Here is a 16,800-nt window from a genome sequence, read left to right on the forward strand (position 1 = left end):
CTCTTTTTTTGTATTTTTTTCCCTCTTTTTACAGTGTTTCTTCTACGGTCCGAGTCCTTCTCTCCTTGCACCGCGTCCAGCAAGAGCAGCAAGAAATGGTCGTTCACATTCGTTATGCGGGGAAAACGCCGGAGCCGGCGGCACCGGCGGCCGCGGGGAGGAAAAGGGTTAAAAATAATAATAATAATGCACGGATCGGTAAAACTCACCCGCGCCCGTGACAAAGAAGCAGCTGCCGCTTTCTGGTTTGGTAATCTTTATATAGGCATCCACCCTACGCTGTTATCAAACATAGATGATGTTGCTGCTAACTAAAAAGAATCCGGCGGAATTCCGACTCCGTATAAAAGGTGTCCCGGTGGAGGAGGCCGGAGCGCGTCCCGGCCCTCGGCATGCAGGGCTCTCCCTCTCCCGCGGCGCCTGCGGGTCGCAAAGAACCAAAAAGAGGCCGTTAAAAAGCGGGATTTTTATATACACGCACGGAGGGGAGGGCGGCGGCGATCCCGGCTTCCAACGAGGGATTTGGCTTTTTTTGGGGCTTTTTGCCCCAAGCGCAGCACGCCGGGCTGCGCCGCTACCACCTCCTTGCGCTCCAGCAGGGGGTCTCTCCTCTTTTTTGGGGGCAGAAAACTGGATTTTGGGAACACGAAGGGGCAGCTCGAGATGCTTGGGGGGGAACTGGACACTGTGAGGCGCGAAGAGGATTTTTTTTGCCCTTTTTCCTCTTTTTTGTGGACAAACGGAAGCAGCCGCGGGTGATGAAGACGCGAGCGCCGGCGGCCGCCCTCCCCGTGCGCAGAGGAAGGGACTGGTGGATCCCAAGGGAAAGGCACGGGAAGGGCGACGATTCCAAGAGAAAACCGGGACCTTCATCCCGAGGAGGAGCGAGGCTCCTCCACCACCTCCTTCTCCACGTGCCCCGGGGCTAAAACATCCCGACGTTGCGCGGCGGCGCTCGCTTTTATCCTCTTTCAACTACGAGTGGAAGGTTTATTTCAACAGCAATACTCCTTGGGAATTTCGGTTAAAACAGCTCTGCTTTGCCCCAGTTCTTCGGCCAACGCGTGGCTTGGAGGATGAACAACCGAAAAAAAATAAACCCCGAAGGTACAGAACATTTAAGTTAGGAAAAAAACGTTACGGGAGGGGGGTATAGGGGAGGAAAAAGAAAACAAAGGGAAGGAGGAAAAGGGGGAAAAGCCCAAAGTGTTGGAAGCGCCGCTGCCCTGCGCTCTGGAGCATCCGCGGGGCCGGCGTCAGTACCGGGGCGGGAAGAAGGGGCGTTTTGGTGCGAAGAAGGGGGAGCCGCGGGCGAAGGGCGGCCGGGGCCGCTTGAGGCTGTGGAACGGGTCTCTGCTGAGGAAGGGCTCCCGGGGCCGGAACTCGGCGCGCGGGGCCCGGGGCGCGCCGGCGCCGCGGGCGCCGCTGTCCCTGTGCGCGCGGCCGGGCCCCGCGAAGGCCTCCTTGAGCGTCCCTGCGTGCAGCGCGCCGTGCTCCGCCGCCTCCTTGGGGAAGGCGCCGGCCGCGTCGCGCGGGAAGAGGCCGCCGTGCTCCGGCGCGTCCCGCGGGAACGCCGGGCCGTGCTCCCGCGGCGGCGGCGGCAGGCGGTGCTCGAAGGCGGCGCCGAAGCCGCCGCCGCCGCCGCCGCGGAAGCTGTTGGCGGCCTCGGCGAAGGGCGCCGCGAAGCCGCCGGCGGGGCCGTTGCCGAAGGCGCCCGCGGCGGCGCCCACGTCGAACCAGGCGGCGCGGCCGGCGTCGCGGCCCTGCCCGCGGCTGCCCTTGCCCGGCGCGCGCACCGACTCCACCGTCTGGATGGGCTCGCCGGGCATGCCGCGGCTGGCCGCGTTGTGGTAGCCCAGCGTCTCGATGGGCGCCCCCTTCTCCTCGGTGCTGTCGGGCAGCTCGAGGCAGGACGAGGAGACGCGCGTCTCGATGCGGTAGCGCTCCTCCTGCTGCTCGCCCGGGCCCTCCTGGCTCGCGCGCGGCTCCTCGGAGGGCTTGCGCGACGCGTTCTTGAGCATGTTCTTGAACTCCACGGCGGACGCAGCCGACACGGAGGAGCCCGGCGGCTTCTCGGCGCCGGGCGCCCGGCCCGCCGCGTTGGGCAGCGGCGCCGGGGGCGAGAACAGCGCCCGGTGGGACAGCGAGTCCGGGTATTGCTTCTGGGACAAGGCCGAGAGCACGGCGGGTTTGGATAAGTTATTGTGGTTGGAGTCCGGGGCGAAGAACGCGTCGCTCTTGCTCGGCGAGGGGGAGCTGTCGGCCGCGGCGTCCCCGCCGCGGAGGCCGTAGCCTCCGTACATCCCCGGGGAGGGGGACAGCGCGTCGCAGCCCTCGCCCTGCTCCAGGATGGACCTCATGGACGGCGGGAACGGCGCCTTGACGCCGAAATCCTGCGGCCGTTGGCTGTAGCTGGGCAGCACGGGCTGGTATTCCGCGGCCTCCGGGAGTTTGCTGGATTTCAGGATGGACTTGGCGGGTTTCTTCTCCAGGTTTAACATGGCGGATGGCGGCGGGCCGGAGTAATCGAAGTCGCGGTAATCCTCGTCCTCCTGGAAGGACGTGTCCGGATAAAACTTCTCCTGGGAAGAGTCCATTAAGGAGGAGGGAATTTCCATGCTGTCTGCGGGTTGCTTGTACCTGCTGGCAGGGGAATCTCTGCCCAGGCTGAAAGGGCGGTAGGTGTGAACGGAATTGGGAAGTTCTTGGGAATAGCCGTCGTCTCGGCTCTGGAGGGGTGACCTGGTGCTGCTGGGCGTGGAGGAGCCAGGGCTCATGATTTTGGACAGCAAGGAGATAGTGTCAACGTTACTCGACGTCGGTTTATCCATCATCTCGTCCTGGGTGGGCGTCCCGCTCCGCTCGTCGCGGACCGGCGTCCCGTCCACATTGTCCATGGAAGTGCTCGTAGGACCACGCTGGAAGTCAGACGAGTGACTCTCCGTTGCGATGTTGGACCCTAAGCTGCTCAGAATCGGAATATTCAAGTTCAGCCCACTGAAGCCGGGGTTTCCCTTCAGGAAATTGTGGATCTTCATTTCCAGGCTCGGAGAGGGGGGCTCCGATTCCAGCTTTGCCTTTGAAATTTCGGAGGATTGACTCATTGAAGTGTCTGTTGGCAGAAGGGAAGAAGGGCTGGTAGGATGGGAACCGGAAAAACCCAGGGAATTTGTCGGCGGCTTAAAACTAGAACTTGAAAGCGCCGGGGCATGTCCGATGGGAGCCTTGTTAACTGAAGTTGAGGAAACCTCAGCAGTAGATGAATTTGGAGAATAACCAAAATTTTTAGATATAAAGGGCTGAGGATTGGAAGGAAGACTCCTCGCCTTCACGCAAGGGACAGTTGTGTTGGCTGGTGATGCTGAAGTGCTCTGGGATGCAGTTTCACTCGACTGAACTGTGTTTCCAGCAACGCTCTGAAGTAAGGATGACAAACCTGGAAAAAAAAAAAAAGGCTGCATTCAGCTATTCTGAGAAGAGACAGGAATTAGAAGCACCGTCAAAACATTTTTTATATTGGTATCACAGTGTTACTCCTTAAAACCATCTGAGGCTTTAGCCTGCAAAACTAAAGTATGGGAATGGGATAAGAAACGACCGGCCAATATCCCCAAAATGTAGGTTACCAAGTTGTTTTTTTTTTTCTCCTTCATTTTTGCCTTTGGGCTGGCAGGTTTCAGTCCTGGCACTGCCCTCCAACACACAACCCGTTTGCTCCCGGGTCACCCTCGTACCTTGCAGCGCTGGTGCAGTCTGTGCCTGGGTTTTGGAGAGGGCAGACAGGATGCTTTCCGGAGTTATTTCCACCTTGGAGAGAATATTTGCCAAGGGATTTGAAGGAGCAGACGGAGCCCCCATGGCAGGAGGCTTCAGGCCGGCGGTCAGAGCGCTGGGGCTGGTCGGCGTGCCCGGCGACGGCCTCGATGCAGGACTCACCCCTAGGATGGAAGCGCACACCGCTCACACACGCTGCCTTGGCAACACAAGCCTTTTGGGGCTTGTTTTCAAGAGATACAACCGCAGCAGAGGCCCAGTACAGTCTGAATACAGACAGCCCCACAGAGCCCAGCACGTTGGAAAGACTTAGCCAAATCTTTAATCATAGGATCATGGAATGGTTGAGGTTGGAAGGGAGCTCTAGGGATCATCCAGTGCAGCCCCCTGCACACGCAGGGTCACCTAGAGCACGTGGCACAGGGCTGCGGCCAAGCGGGTTTGAAGATCTCCAGAGAAGGAGACTCCACAACCTCTCTGGGCAGCCTGTTCCAGGGCTCTGGCACCCTCACTGGGAAGGGATTTTTCCTTAAGTTCCTGTGGAACTTTTGGTGCTTCCGTCTGGGGCCGTTTCCTCTAGTTGTGTCGGTGGCCACCAGTGCAAAGAGACCAGCACCATCCTCTGCACTCCCTCCCTTGAATATGAATACATCATTCCTTGAATATGAATACATCATTCATCCTTAGTTTGAGACAACTGGGCTTTGGAAGATTACAAAATTTTAAAAAATGCTTTATTACTTCTTCCAAACCAAACACCTGCACACGGAACGTCTCAGGACTCACCTGTGTTTTTCATTACAGAAGTTAAACTGCTAAGAATGGAGCTGATCTTTGCCAGGTCGACGTTGGCGAGGTTGGGCAGGGCGAGCGCCGGCGCCGGCAGAACGGGCGCCGCGTTCACGGCCTTCGGAGCCGGGGGCGTCGCGGGGGTCTGAGCAGGGGTTGTCACCGTCACAGAGGTTGTTCCGACCGCGGCGGGCGCCGCTTTGGGGACACTTTCAGGTTTTGCAGGTGCCGGGGCGGGAGCCGCCTGTTTTTCCTTCCGCTCTTCCACTGCATCACAGGAAACAAAAGCAGGACTGTCAATTTATCCCTGCTGGGTTACTCGGGATGAAGAGCCATGGGATTTTCAACACTGGGGAAGGAAAGACCGATTCCCACTACCCTCTGTGGGAAGTATTTCTAGGAGTGCTGTGGGAGATGGGAATAACCACCCACATCAATGAGTTTCCTGCTTCCTTCCCTGCTCGGGAGAGCTGCTGTGGAAGGAAACATCCCCAGCCAACATCCCCATCATCCCCAATATCCCAACATCCCCAGCCAACATCCCCATCATCCCCAATATCCCCAACAACATTCCCGGCCCAAAGGAGGGTTTCACACACCTCCACATCCCAAACAAAGCTGGTAAAGGTTGCTTTGTTTAGCTACAGTATCCACACAACCAGCTCGTTTCCCTGCTGCTACAACAGAACGTACCAATAATTTTGGAGGTATCATCTTCCACATCCGAGAGCTCCATGTCCTCCACATCCCGGTTATCCGTCACAGGCTCCGGAGACACCGTCTTGCGGCTCCCAACAACCGGAGAGCGTGAGCTCTCCTCCTCACCCATTCCCTGGAAAGGGGACTCGGAGCCCGTTGGAGACGGGGCATCCATGCTTGGAGAAGGGACCGGAGACTCCTCGGGATCGGGGAGCGTTGCCTTCAATTGATCCAGCTTTTTCTTTAGGTTGCTCACTCTATTAGCAAACGTTTTATAAGCCTAAAAAAAAAAGGACATTTTAACATCTTTTATGGGAAGATAACATGCCTTGATTATTTCCACAGCAAGAGTAGCACACATCTTTGGAAAACCATTTCAGTCCCCAGTTATCTCTACCCTGCAGAAAGAACTTTGTAATAAGAACTTAGCTTTTCAGGCTGACTTGCAAGACAAGGACCACAAAGCAAGAAAATAGCAATGAGGATGGCTTTTTCCAATGGCTTAACACAATTTTCATGAAAGAATCTTGTCCCGCAAACAGGTAGGTGCTTTGTTCCTGGTTTATCTTGCTTTTCTCTCTCTTTTTATATGATGCTTTTCAGGTAGTTTCTTACATTTTTTAATCCAGGTTGATGATTGATATTATCACAACTTGTGTTGCGGCTTCTAATTTAGGATTTTGCTAGACTGTAACTTTTTATTCCCTTTAAAAATGCAGGGACTACAAAATCCCTTGAAAATAATATATCAGAATCAAGCTTCTGACTCATTAATTTTTACAGTCTTTTTTTTTTCCTGACATCTCATGTCTCGTCTCTCTGTTTCCTTTTAAGACTATTTGTTCAATGATCACACAAAATTTCTTCCTCGTTTCTGAACAAACAGATGATGTATTTTTTGGACTCCGCTATGCTTAAAAAAAACAAGCCATAGCCAAACACCAGCTTAGAGGAGAGCAGGCATTTCCGAATATCTAGGTTAATAGCACAAATCCAAGCCCCCAAATTATTTTCATAATCCACAAGGCTCTCTGTGGCCCAGAATGGTGAAAATGTGCCCATTAGATGCTCGTTAAGGAAAAGCACACTTACATTTGCCACCACCTTGACTTCCTTATACTGTGCTTCGTAGAATATACCGGCGTTCTCCAGAGCTTCAGTCAGCGAGGGACCATTTTTCACTTGCTTGTCTAAACCATTTACAAACTCTTCCAGCTTTGAACTTGCTTCTTCAAACTCCTTGGAGAACTTCTTTCCTCCTGTTTTGTCTAAAAGGAGACGAACGTCATGCAAGGGAGCCCGCGCCAAGCACAAAAATTGGGTTGCAAAAGCTTGTTCTGAACAGAAATAGGGAAATTCAGACAGCAGATACTGCACTGTGCCCTCCCCAGGCCCATTTGTTCATGGATGAGGAGCAACAGCACCCTGTCCTGCACATGCAGCACCCACACAGTGAGCAGCAGGCACTATCTTTACCTTTTAAGCATTTAAGTGTTTCAGTGCTGCATACGTCCACCCTCATAGTGGAAAGCTGCTTCTCTTTCAGTTCTATCTGGTCCTCCGAGCGCTTATACAACAGCAATTCATCAATGAGAGACTGTGGCTGAAAGAAAAAGCAAACAAGAAAGGCATCCTCATCACATTCCATGCAAGATGAGCCCCCGCGTGGCAAAGTGACCATCACGGACCTACTTTGGGGACAAACAGCACAGGGTGCTCCAAGAGCATTTCGAAATTGAAGCTAAGGCAGAAATTAGGAGAATTTTATTGCCATCAATTCTTCAGCCCCTGTAAGCTGCATCTTCACGAGCAAGATCTGACAATATACCCCACTTGACACCAAGTGCAGAAAACCCTTTTAAGGGTATCAAAAAGGGTTTTGTTTGAGAAGGCAAATGGCTCTGCTGCAGAGGGTTTTTCCAAATGGAAACCAGTGCTTCCCAAGGGAACCTCCACGCCTCTCCGAGCGCGCTTCGATTGTCCATAACTACAGAAAGGGCTGCAGCTCTAAAAATCTGCAAATTAAACATCTAGCAGCCACTAAACAGCAATGAACAGAGGGCCACTGACCACTGGGTTTTCCAGCCAAGTTCATGCTATCAGTGGACAGAAGCTACAAAAAAGTTTTTGTGGCCCAAAAACATTTTAGTGCCACAGGATAGTTCCACTTGCAAACTTACTCGGAATTCAGCAACAATCTTGGACTTCAGAGCAGCTTTCGGGTTTGTAGATGCTGGAATTAAAAAAAAAAATCAAAGTTTTTAAAATGGAGCAATTAAATGTTAATCAAAAGTCACAAAAGGCAGCTCTAATTAAAAACACTGTAATATAACTCAGTGGAGACTCATAGGCTGCTATTCATTACATTTTTCCCTCTGCTCAGATATCACTCAGTGTTCTGGCTTTCCAATGGATACACAGGACACGTTCACAAGCAGCTAGGTGGTCTGTGACTGAGATCACATTATACTACAGCTTTTTTTGTTTTTAATTTCAGATTTATGTGTCAAGGAAATTTACCTGCACATACCTTTTCCAACTCTACTGGAAGGAGACAAGTCCCTGCAAGGGTTGACCTAAAAGCCTCTTCTAGAGGCTTCTGCCTCTCTAGAGGAAGGTTATGTTATTCCTGAGCACTGACAAACTCAGCTCAGCATCTTGTGTCATGGCCTCACTTAATTACTTACTTCCTAGGCCTAAGCAAGCTAGTAACCTCAAAAATTCCCTTATTCCTCTATTCTGACAACTTATTAACAGAGAGGGGGGGAAACTGCATCGCAGCATCACGATACACTAAATAGATTTGTTTCTGGACAAAACAGGAGAAACGTGTGACAGCAAGTGACACGCTGAATCCTTCAGCAGTAAAGGGAATAGGCTTTGGCATGGGGAAGCAGCTTGCAGTGTTAACCAAGCAGGAAAAGCTTCCAGGCCCGCGGGCTCTTTGTCAACCTTGCGCTCTCGTTCATCACCTTGCTTTAACGACCACTCGGGGCACTGGAGCATCATCATTATCACAATAACGACTGGTGGTCATTACTCTAAATGCATTTCTGGTAGGGTTGGGTTGACAGTTCATTATGTGCACTGCCAGCTGCGGGTTGCTTTCCTCCTATCCTCTAGCTCGCTGTTGGAGATGTGTTCCTCAACAAGAAGGAAACGTCCACCACTGCACACGGTTGTCTGTCTGTCTTCTCTCCATCTCTGAATACTCTAATGCCAGTTGCCAAGAGGTTCCACCAGGTCTTTTCTCTACTGCTCAAAACCTCTGTTCTCAAAAAAGCTTTTTTTTTCCTCTCTCCATACTTCATGCCTTTAAAAAAGTGCTTCTCTAGCAACAGCTCCTTGGTGCTTTACGTATTACTCTGTAAGGAGCTTCACAAGCCTGGAAGATGCATTCTGGCTTGGCTTTTAGTCCAGGTACTTTGCCAGTTTTTTGGCTAGCCTTTCTTCTGTTCCTCAAGAAGGCAATTTTTATATTAGTTTCAGAGAGTTCACATTGTTTCCTTACTTTGAGATTTCTTCCACGGCTTATTCGGTTGTTTGTTCAGAGTTTCTTTCAGCTGCTTCTGAGATTTGAAAGTGGTACCTGGAAAACATTTCATTTTTTGCAGTCTGGCATTATGGGATCCCTTTAAGAATCTGGTTTTGGTGCCATATGGTTGCATGGTAAAAAAGTTAACAGAAATTTGTTTTAAAACACCTAGACCAACTTCCTTAGATGCTGCTGGATGCCCAAGAGAACCTAAGTTTACTCAGGAATACAGCAACCTATGGGATGGTCTTCCATTTTTAAATCAAGTTTCTGTTCGCCTTCACAGAAAGACAGTTTAAAAAATAATTTTAAAAAAATCACAGTTATAGAAACAAGCTGCTCAATAAACTTCTGGATAAATGAGTGGCCATCTATGACCAAGGTAAAAAGGCAAAACACAGTGCATCTAAAAATACAATATGTTGCTTGGTTCTTTAAATGGGCTTTTTATTCAGCCACAGGCTGGTCTGTGAAATTAGCACTCAACAGCCAAGTACTGCAAGTCATGGAAATCACCACAGTATCTACAAGTACCCGATACTTTTTCAATCACAGAAGCTAAACATCTCAAAACACATGTCTAAACCTCACATACTAACATGCAATGTGCAACCAAAGCCTTTGCATATGCCAAAAACTTGGTCCAAGACACTGTATTTGTCCTGTGATAACTGTATTTCTCCTGTCTTAACCGCACGTAAGGATTTCCTGAGGCTCCTTTGGCTGCTAATGATATAACCAGCAAAAGCAGAAACACAAACTGATTTCAGATCAGCTCTCTGAGCATCAGTTATTCCTGGGTTTAACTCACTGCCTGTGCTTCCAGTTAGTACGAGATTCCGGGGTTTTAGAAGAGCTCTTTCAATGTGTATTTGAGGACCTACAGGTTACTCCATCCTCTAGCTTTCCTTCCAGATTATTTATTGTGTGACAAACAATATTAGTGAAAACATACCACTTCTTACTAAAACATGATAGAAAGGGGGAAAAAAACTCCTTTTTTTGATTCTAATTCTTTACCCCACTGGTATAACAGACTCAGCTTCAAGTCAGATTCAGAGTGAAGAGCCAAGGACACAAGTCCTCCATCGAGGCACAATTATCAGAGCATCTAGGGTCAATTTATTCTCAGCTGGAATAATTTCAGCTCACATGAAAGGATTCAGAGTTGTCACAGGAAATATGACCCCAGTTCAGCGATGCTCGCTTACTAAAATTGCTTACAAATACAGAAGGAATAAATATGCATTTTACTTAGTGCTTTCATAGTATTTTCTTTATCCTGACTAAGGTTAGTAACGTTATAAGCCAAGACATTTGCTTGCACATTAAGATATATGCAAAGGGTAAGTAACTTACTCAGAGCTTCTTTTAGTGCCAAAATGGTTTCCTCTGGGTATACATTCCTGTCCTCCCAGATTTTAAAGATTCTTTCTATAGATTTAGAAACTGATGGATCCCTGGAAAAAGAAAAAAAAGAGCAGGTGGGGATTTGTTTGATTTTGGTTTTTCTCCTCACACAGCACAAATTCTCATGATTCTGGAATAGATAGCAATGCAAATAATTCTGTGCTTCCAATGTTAATGAAATAATAAAGTGTGTACTCATCTAGGTATTTTTTTTCCAAGAAAAAAAAACAAAATAAAAGCCCCAAAGACATCTATAAGTAGTCACTCTCAGTGCATGCTTTCCCTAGACACCTGAGTGAACATGAGGGTGCCTGGGTGAATAAACAGCTCTGCAGACAGCAGAGGAAAAGAGGGAGCAACCAGAACCAGTCGCTGCTCTGCTAATGCCTGAAAGAAGGAGCAAAAAGCAGCAAAGCAGCCTTAACTGAAGCTCCTACATATAATAAACCCTCCAAGGGCAGCGTAGAAGCCTGAGTGCTGCTAGGAATCAAAGTAACCAGCCTAGAAGGGCTCCGAACTCTCCAATTGGAAATAGGAGCTGTTGCTCTTTCCTGTTGTTTGCATCTCCAACCTCACGGTTAACATCTCAGTGGACATTTTAATGCATCAATTGTCCTATGAAGCAAGTCAGTTCTTTATGAACCTAAGCGCATATATGTGTGTGAATTAACATATTTCAAACTGGACTATATTCATTCTTAAAATGAAATATTCTTTAATGATTATTCTTTAATGAAAGTAGTAGGAAAACACCTCAACATTTTCCTAATATCTCTAGAATATTCGAGGCGTAGGAGCAATGGAAAATAAATCCTCTTTTTTTGAGGCATTAAACCTTTGCAATTACTTACTTCACTAACGAAGCTGCTTCGGGAAGCACTTCTGCAAAAGTATCCCGGAATACAATGGCATTTTTCCTTTTGCAGTTCTGTATGACATCGTTGGCCAGGTAAAAGAGATTCAGTCGATGAGGAAAGGCAGCTGGAGACAGAAAGAAAACTCAGATCCACCATCAAGCAGCATTTCTAAATATTCTAAATATTCTATATATTTTCAAGTGTCTGTTTGATTTTTGGCCCTGTCATTTCTGAGAATGGTGCATCCAGTGACAAGACCAAGGGTAAAAAATGGGAAGCAGAAGACCTGCAAATTCCACCTGCTTATCCAAACATGTGCTCCATAGTATATATCCAATACGCAGGTTTGGAGGCTTCCGAATTCACAATGACCTTGGCCTTTGACTTGGTCTAATATCTCTATTTAATAATTTAGAGGCCTTTTATCTGTATTTTCTTAGAAATACAACAACAACACTCCAGCACAGCCACTTCAAAAAAAAGATCATTTTTGCCTTGCTTACATTTGGTTCCAAATTTAAAATCTTCCATCAAACCTTTTCTTAACCAGCATTGTAGCACATTAAGCTGACCCTCGTGCCAATTAATTCCAGTTAATTAAACTACACAACGCGAGGATTTGAATCCAGGAAGGGTGACAATTCCCCGCTCGCTCCGTGTTCCCACAAGCTCCATTGGACTTGCCCTTTCTCCGGGTGTTCTACCCCTTCCAGCTGTGTTATTACTCCGGTTTTGGCTACAAATCCCTACGGCTCTTCACCACCCTGAGGAATCTGCCATCGAGTCACTCCCACTTGGCTTTTCCCATGTGCAGCTTTTTCCATGTGTGGCTTTTCCCATCCCATGGACATTTCTAACCAAGCCTTGGGCTCACGCCGGTGTTTGTTGCCCCTTTCCGCTCGCTTTTCGGCGAGCTCCGGATGGATCCTTCCGTGTTTTCCGCTGGGAATGACTCGGAGCACGTCCCGGGGCGCACGGACCGGGCTCCGGATGGATCCTTCCATGTTTTCCGCCGGGAATGACTCGGAGCACGTCCCGGGGCACACGGACCGGGCTCCGGATGGATCCTTCCGTGTTTTCCGCCAGGAAGGACTCGGAGCACATCCCGGGGCGTGCAGACGGGGCTCCGGATGGATCCTTCCGTGTTTTTTGCTGGGAATGACTCGGAGCATGTCCTGGGGTGCATGGACAGGGCTCCAGACGGATCCTTCCGTGTTTTCCGTCAGGAACGACTCGGAGCACATCCCAGGGCGTGCGGACAGGGCTCCTCACGGATCCTTCCGTGTTTTCCACCGGGAACGACTCGGAGCACGTCCTGGGGACACGTTGGTGTCCATGGCACATTCTACAACCCCGTTACACAACCGGCCGCGTCGGGAGGCAACGCGGGATAAATCAATGGATCACCAGCTCCGTAATTAACCCCATTTCCCTACTCTAACGACCATCCCAGCTCAACTGGAGAGGAAACACGGACACGGAGCCGGGGGTTGTCCTCATCACCCCCCACCTGGGTCAAACCAGGGGATTTCACTTTTTTCCCACATTTTGTTCAGCTCCATCTCCACAACTTCAGGATTTTCTACTTGGACCAACACGAAATTTCAAGGAGAAAAACGTGGTTTGCTGCACGCTTAACTTTAACATGTATTCTACAAAGCTCTTTGAACACAGCAAACGAATGATCCTCCTGCAAGAAAGGTCTTTATAATAGTGATTCATAACAGCAACTTATTTATTGCAACTTAAACCTAAACCCTAAGAAAATATTAATTTCAGCAAACTCTTGGCCCTCGCGTAGATAAATGATCAGGGTCAGGTTGAAGTTGAACGTTTTGAGCAAACCCTGCAATGGGGAGGCCTGTAACTTGAGCACGGAATTTCAACGCCAACAGAAATTGCCCTGTTTAACTTTCTCACACTTCTTCGTTGAACGGAAACACATTAATTAATTAATTAAACACATGCACTTTCATCTGAATCTCACACAGACTCGACTGTGATTCAGTCCTCCTTATCTTACTAAATCTATCCTGTGCAAGAAGCTCTCTGCAAATGGCAGCTGCTGCATCTTGTCAGATTCTCTAGAGTTAAAAAGGTTGAAAAGCTGGGAAAAAGAAGCAAAAGCAAGCTGTATTTCTCATTATTATTATTAATTATTATTAATGAACAGGGCACGAGCTCCTAATGAGAAAGCGGAGTGACTGCAGGGTGCTTGGGGCAGAGAATAAAGTGGCCCACAAGAGGTAAAGAGAGAAAAACAAAATCACATAAACTAGAAATAACAAAATAAACATCTTAGAATCACAGCTACTGTCCAAGGCTTTTTCCATAGACACAAATAGAAAGTTTGAGGAGGAACCTGAAAGAAAAGGAGGTTGGTTGGTGTTGAGGAGAAAACCTCTGGAATAAGACTGGGGGTGCAAGGAAATCCTTGGAACACAAAAAATGGGAGGAAAAACAGAAATACAAGGTACAGGCTGGTACAGACTGCTCCAAGGCAGGAGTCACCACTTCAATGGTGAAGAAGGGCACAGAAATAGAGCACGAGGGGCCCTGAGCGGGCAAAGAGTCGTGTTCAATGGAATGGGGATGCGGGATGGGCAAATGGAGGAATGGAAGAGCAAAGGAAGGGGCAATGTTAAAGCAAAGTGCTGGAAAAAAGGCTTTGGAAGCTCTCCTGGATGGATGCGAGCGAAGCAGAAATATTTACGTGGGGACCAGAGAGATAAATGTCCCAACTGAGAGGTGGCAGGAGCCTGGGGGAAGATTTTAGCTCTACCGACAAGCAGGACAAATTAATATGCCAGATTTATGTCCTGCATGATGCCCAGCGCCCGGAGCAAGGCTCAAGTCGAAGATGAGGACCGGGCCTTAAAATCCCTCAAAAACAGGCTGATGTGGCAAGAAACATTAACTCTGGAGTCCAAGCGGATCCGCAAGCCCTTGGGATAGGGGCAGGAGCCGGATTTTATCCGCAGAGAGATCCCTCCAAGATGGGGAGGGAGGAAAGGACCAAGGACAGAGGCCCGGAGAGGGCGCGGAGCAGAGGAGGCTCCTCCATACCCAAAGGACAAGCTACCAGCATGGACAGAAATCTACATTTTACCGAGTTCTACGTGATTTTTTCCCCCCTCTAATCAGAGCAACTGAAGAAAACTAACACTCTAGCGACTTGTAACAGACATCCGAGCTCAACGGTATGTTGGAAGAAAGTTTAATTACCCCCTTTACTGCTGACATTTGAAACGGGCCGCTTAACAGTGGTTACCAAGCACAAGCAAAACACAAGAGTCGGGAGCACAGGGAAGACCTGGTTTTACACCAGGGCACTTGGGCCCATAGCAGATCTACCCCATTAAGAGGGTCCGTTTTCCACGTTCGGTACCAGAACCTCCCAACACCATCAGCAACTGCCGGCGTCTCCGGATCGATCCCAGGAGCCCAAATCCGTGAGCACGGACTGCTTAAAACGAGACGACTCCCAACCTGTCGCTTCTCTTCCCGCTCCTACGCACGAAGGTATCGGGGCAGAAGCTCCAGATCTGCTCTGTCCCCATCCAGGGCCTTGCAAAGTGCGAGTCGAGGAGGGAAGAATGAACATTTTGCAGGATACATAGCACAAAACCACCCCAAACTGCACAAAAGATGCAGTGCAGACGGGAATGACACTTTGGAATATTATCTTGCCTTCCTACAACGCCGTCTCCAGCTCAAACAACTGCATGCAAAGCCTTCGAGTGACAGAGAAGATAATTCCACCTTGTTTAGGCTGGTGAAAACATTAACTTTTCCACTCGCAGGTCGCCGCCGCGACGGCTGCTAGAGCTTACCAAAAAATCCAGGTTGTAGCATCCAGCACTCTGCTTGTCTGTACCTAAAAGGGCCATTTTTCCTGTGCAAAAGGGACCCCTTCTACCCCTTGCACAACATGTTACCGACCTCCTTCACCCCCCAGCGCTCCCCAAATCCTCTCCCAAGTGTCACAAACAGCCTTGGACTTTGGCAAGCCGCAAAGGAACGCTCCATAAACACCTGTTTCCACCCGTTTCCGACTGTTCCCGTCTTAACAGTCCAAGCACAAGTCGGCCAAGCAAAACAGCGAGCCCCAAAATGCAGAAACTAGACAAGATACCCCCAAAACAAAAACACAACGGGGTGGGAAATCCACCCTCGCTTCACGTTTCCAACGATATTCCGGGAAAAGCGAGCGAGCCCACGGGAAAGAGGAGCGACGCGAGGAGGCTGCGGGAGGTTAAACGGGATGCGCCTCGGTATTTTTAGGGGCACCGCGCTCGTATCGCCGACGGGAGCCGAGGAAAAGCAGGAAAAGAAGGAGGCGACGCGTTTTAACGGCAACGCTGGCCACCCCCGGGCCAAACTTCTCCTCGCCAAGGAGCTGGCGCACGTGAGGCGGGCAGCGACATCCCCGCACGCTGCGGGAGGGACCGGGGATGCTCCGGGCTGCACGGGGGGCGCCCCCAAAACCCGCCGTTTCCTCCTCATTTTTAACGGACTTTGCGCATCGGTTGGGAGCACAATGGGGGCACCGCGAGGGCTGCGGGTTTAGGGAAGGGCGCGGGTAGGGCCCGCTCGGGGGGACGAGGCTGACACCCCCCCCGGTAACGGCGGTGGCAGGGGCGCGCGCGGGTGCCGGTCCCCCCCCCCGGGCACGGGCCCGCACTCACAGCGGCGCAGCCACTTCATCCAGTGGTAGACGATGGTGCTGTGGTGGCGCTTGTTCTCCAGGCACCACGACGAGAGGCCCTGGATGGACTCCATGGTGTTGGTGACCGCCTGGAACTTCCTGTCGAGCGACGCCTCGAGCGCGCCCGCCGCCGAGGCGGACGAGGAGGCCGAGGACGAGGCCTTCCCGCCGCCGCCCGCCGCCATCTTCCCGCGCTGCTCGCGCAGGCGGCGCCGCGGGAGCGCGGACGGCGCCCCCCACCACCGCGCGGCGCGGCGGGGGGCGCGGGCACGCGGCGGGGGCGCGCGCCCCCCTCCCGGTGCGCGGGGGCGGCGGGAGCGCGCGCCGCCCCCCCGCCTCTCCCCTCCCCGCTCTGCCCCCCCGCCCCCCGCTCACGGCGTTTCCCCCGCTCACAATTTTTTTTTTTTTTTCCCTCTTCCTCACGGTTTTTGCTCCCCCCTCCCCCGCCCGCCGGGGGCTTTGGGGCCTCCTCGCCCCGCCCGCGCCCCCGGTCGCTCAGCCCCCGGCGCGCAGAGCCCGCCCCCCCGCCGCCATTTTGTGCGCGGCTCCCTGACCGGAGGCGCCGCGGGCCGCCCCTGCGCACGCGCAGGCCGCGCCTCCGCCCCCCCCTCCCGGGGAGCATGCGCAGAGTCGCCCTCGCGGCGGCGCGCAGGCGCCTCGCGCCCCCCCGCCGCCGCTGCGCATGCGCGCTGCCACCCCCTCCGCCTGCCTCACGCATGCGCGGGAGGGGCCCGGTTCCCCCGCCATGGCCCCGGTAGCGGCGGGAGGCGCCGGGGCCGCCGGGCTCCGTCGCGCGCCCTTCTCCGCCACCCCTGGCCCCGGGGAGCCCCCGTTACCCACCTGGTCCTGCCCCCGTGAAGGCAGAGGGGCACTGAAACCCACATACCTCAGTGCTTGGAGCAAAAAGCAGCAGCGAGGTTCTCCAGAACCGACTATTTACCATTAAAAATACAAAATAATAAACCCTCCCAAAGCTCCCCCCAGCCCTGCAGAACTCACATCTTTAACAACTCAGTCCCCTCCTTGCT

The 16,800-nt window shown here is 51.4% G+C and overlaps 1 protein-coding gene across 2 annotated transcripts; it reads right to left on the reverse strand.

Annotated features, from left to right (window-relative positions):
* Positions 1-1,256: 1,256 nt before the first annotated feature.
* On the reverse strand, positions 1,257-15,957 carry RPRD2 (regulation of nuclear pre-mRNA domain containing 2). 2 transcript variants are annotated; one of them, XM_088535513.1, is made up of 11 exons: positions 15,753-15,957; positions 11,059-11,188; positions 10,157-10,257; positions 8,774-8,851; positions 7,443-7,495; positions 6,739-6,865; positions 6,355-6,530; positions 5,257-5,542; positions 4,561-4,830; positions 3,735-3,938; positions 1,257-3,436 (listed from the first exon to the last, which is right to left on the reverse strand). In XM_088535513.1, the coding sequence occupies exons 1-11, from the start codon at positions 15,955-15,957 to the stop codon at positions 1,257-1,259; spliced, it is 3,810 nt and encodes a 1,269-aa protein (XP_088391639.1). The 2 variants fall into 2 exon arrangements, with proteins under 2 accessions (XP_088391639.1, XP_088391640.1); XM_088535514.1 differs by lacking the exon at positions 8,774-8,851.
* Between the last annotated feature and the right edge of the window lie 843 nt (positions 15,958-16,800).

This window comes from Tinamus guttatus, unplaced genomic scaffold (assembly GCF_059628265.1).
Source record: "Tinamus guttatus ecotype Peru unplaced genomic scaffold, ASM5962826v1 Tinamus_guttatus_pri_ptg000629l, whole genome shotgun sequence".
Classification (NCBI taxonomy): domain Eukaryota; kingdom Metazoa; phylum Chordata; class Aves; order Tinamiformes; family Tinamidae; genus Tinamus; species Tinamus guttatus.

Excerpts from the sequence above, each read along its gene's own strand:
- RPRD2 (XM_088535513.1), bottom strand. The coding sequence starts at position 15,957 with ATGGCGGCGGGCGGCGGCGGGAAGGCCTCGTCCTCGGCCTCCTCGTCC. Across the intron at positions 8,852-10,156 it reads GGCACTAAAAGAAGCTCTGA|GTACCACTTTCAAATCTCAG; the intron begins GTAAGTTACTTA and ends AATGTTTTCCAG. Across the intron at positions 4,831-5,256 it reads TGATACCTCCAAAATTATTG|TGGAAGAGCGGAAGGAAAAA; the intron begins GTACGTTCTGTT and ends CCTGTGATGCAG.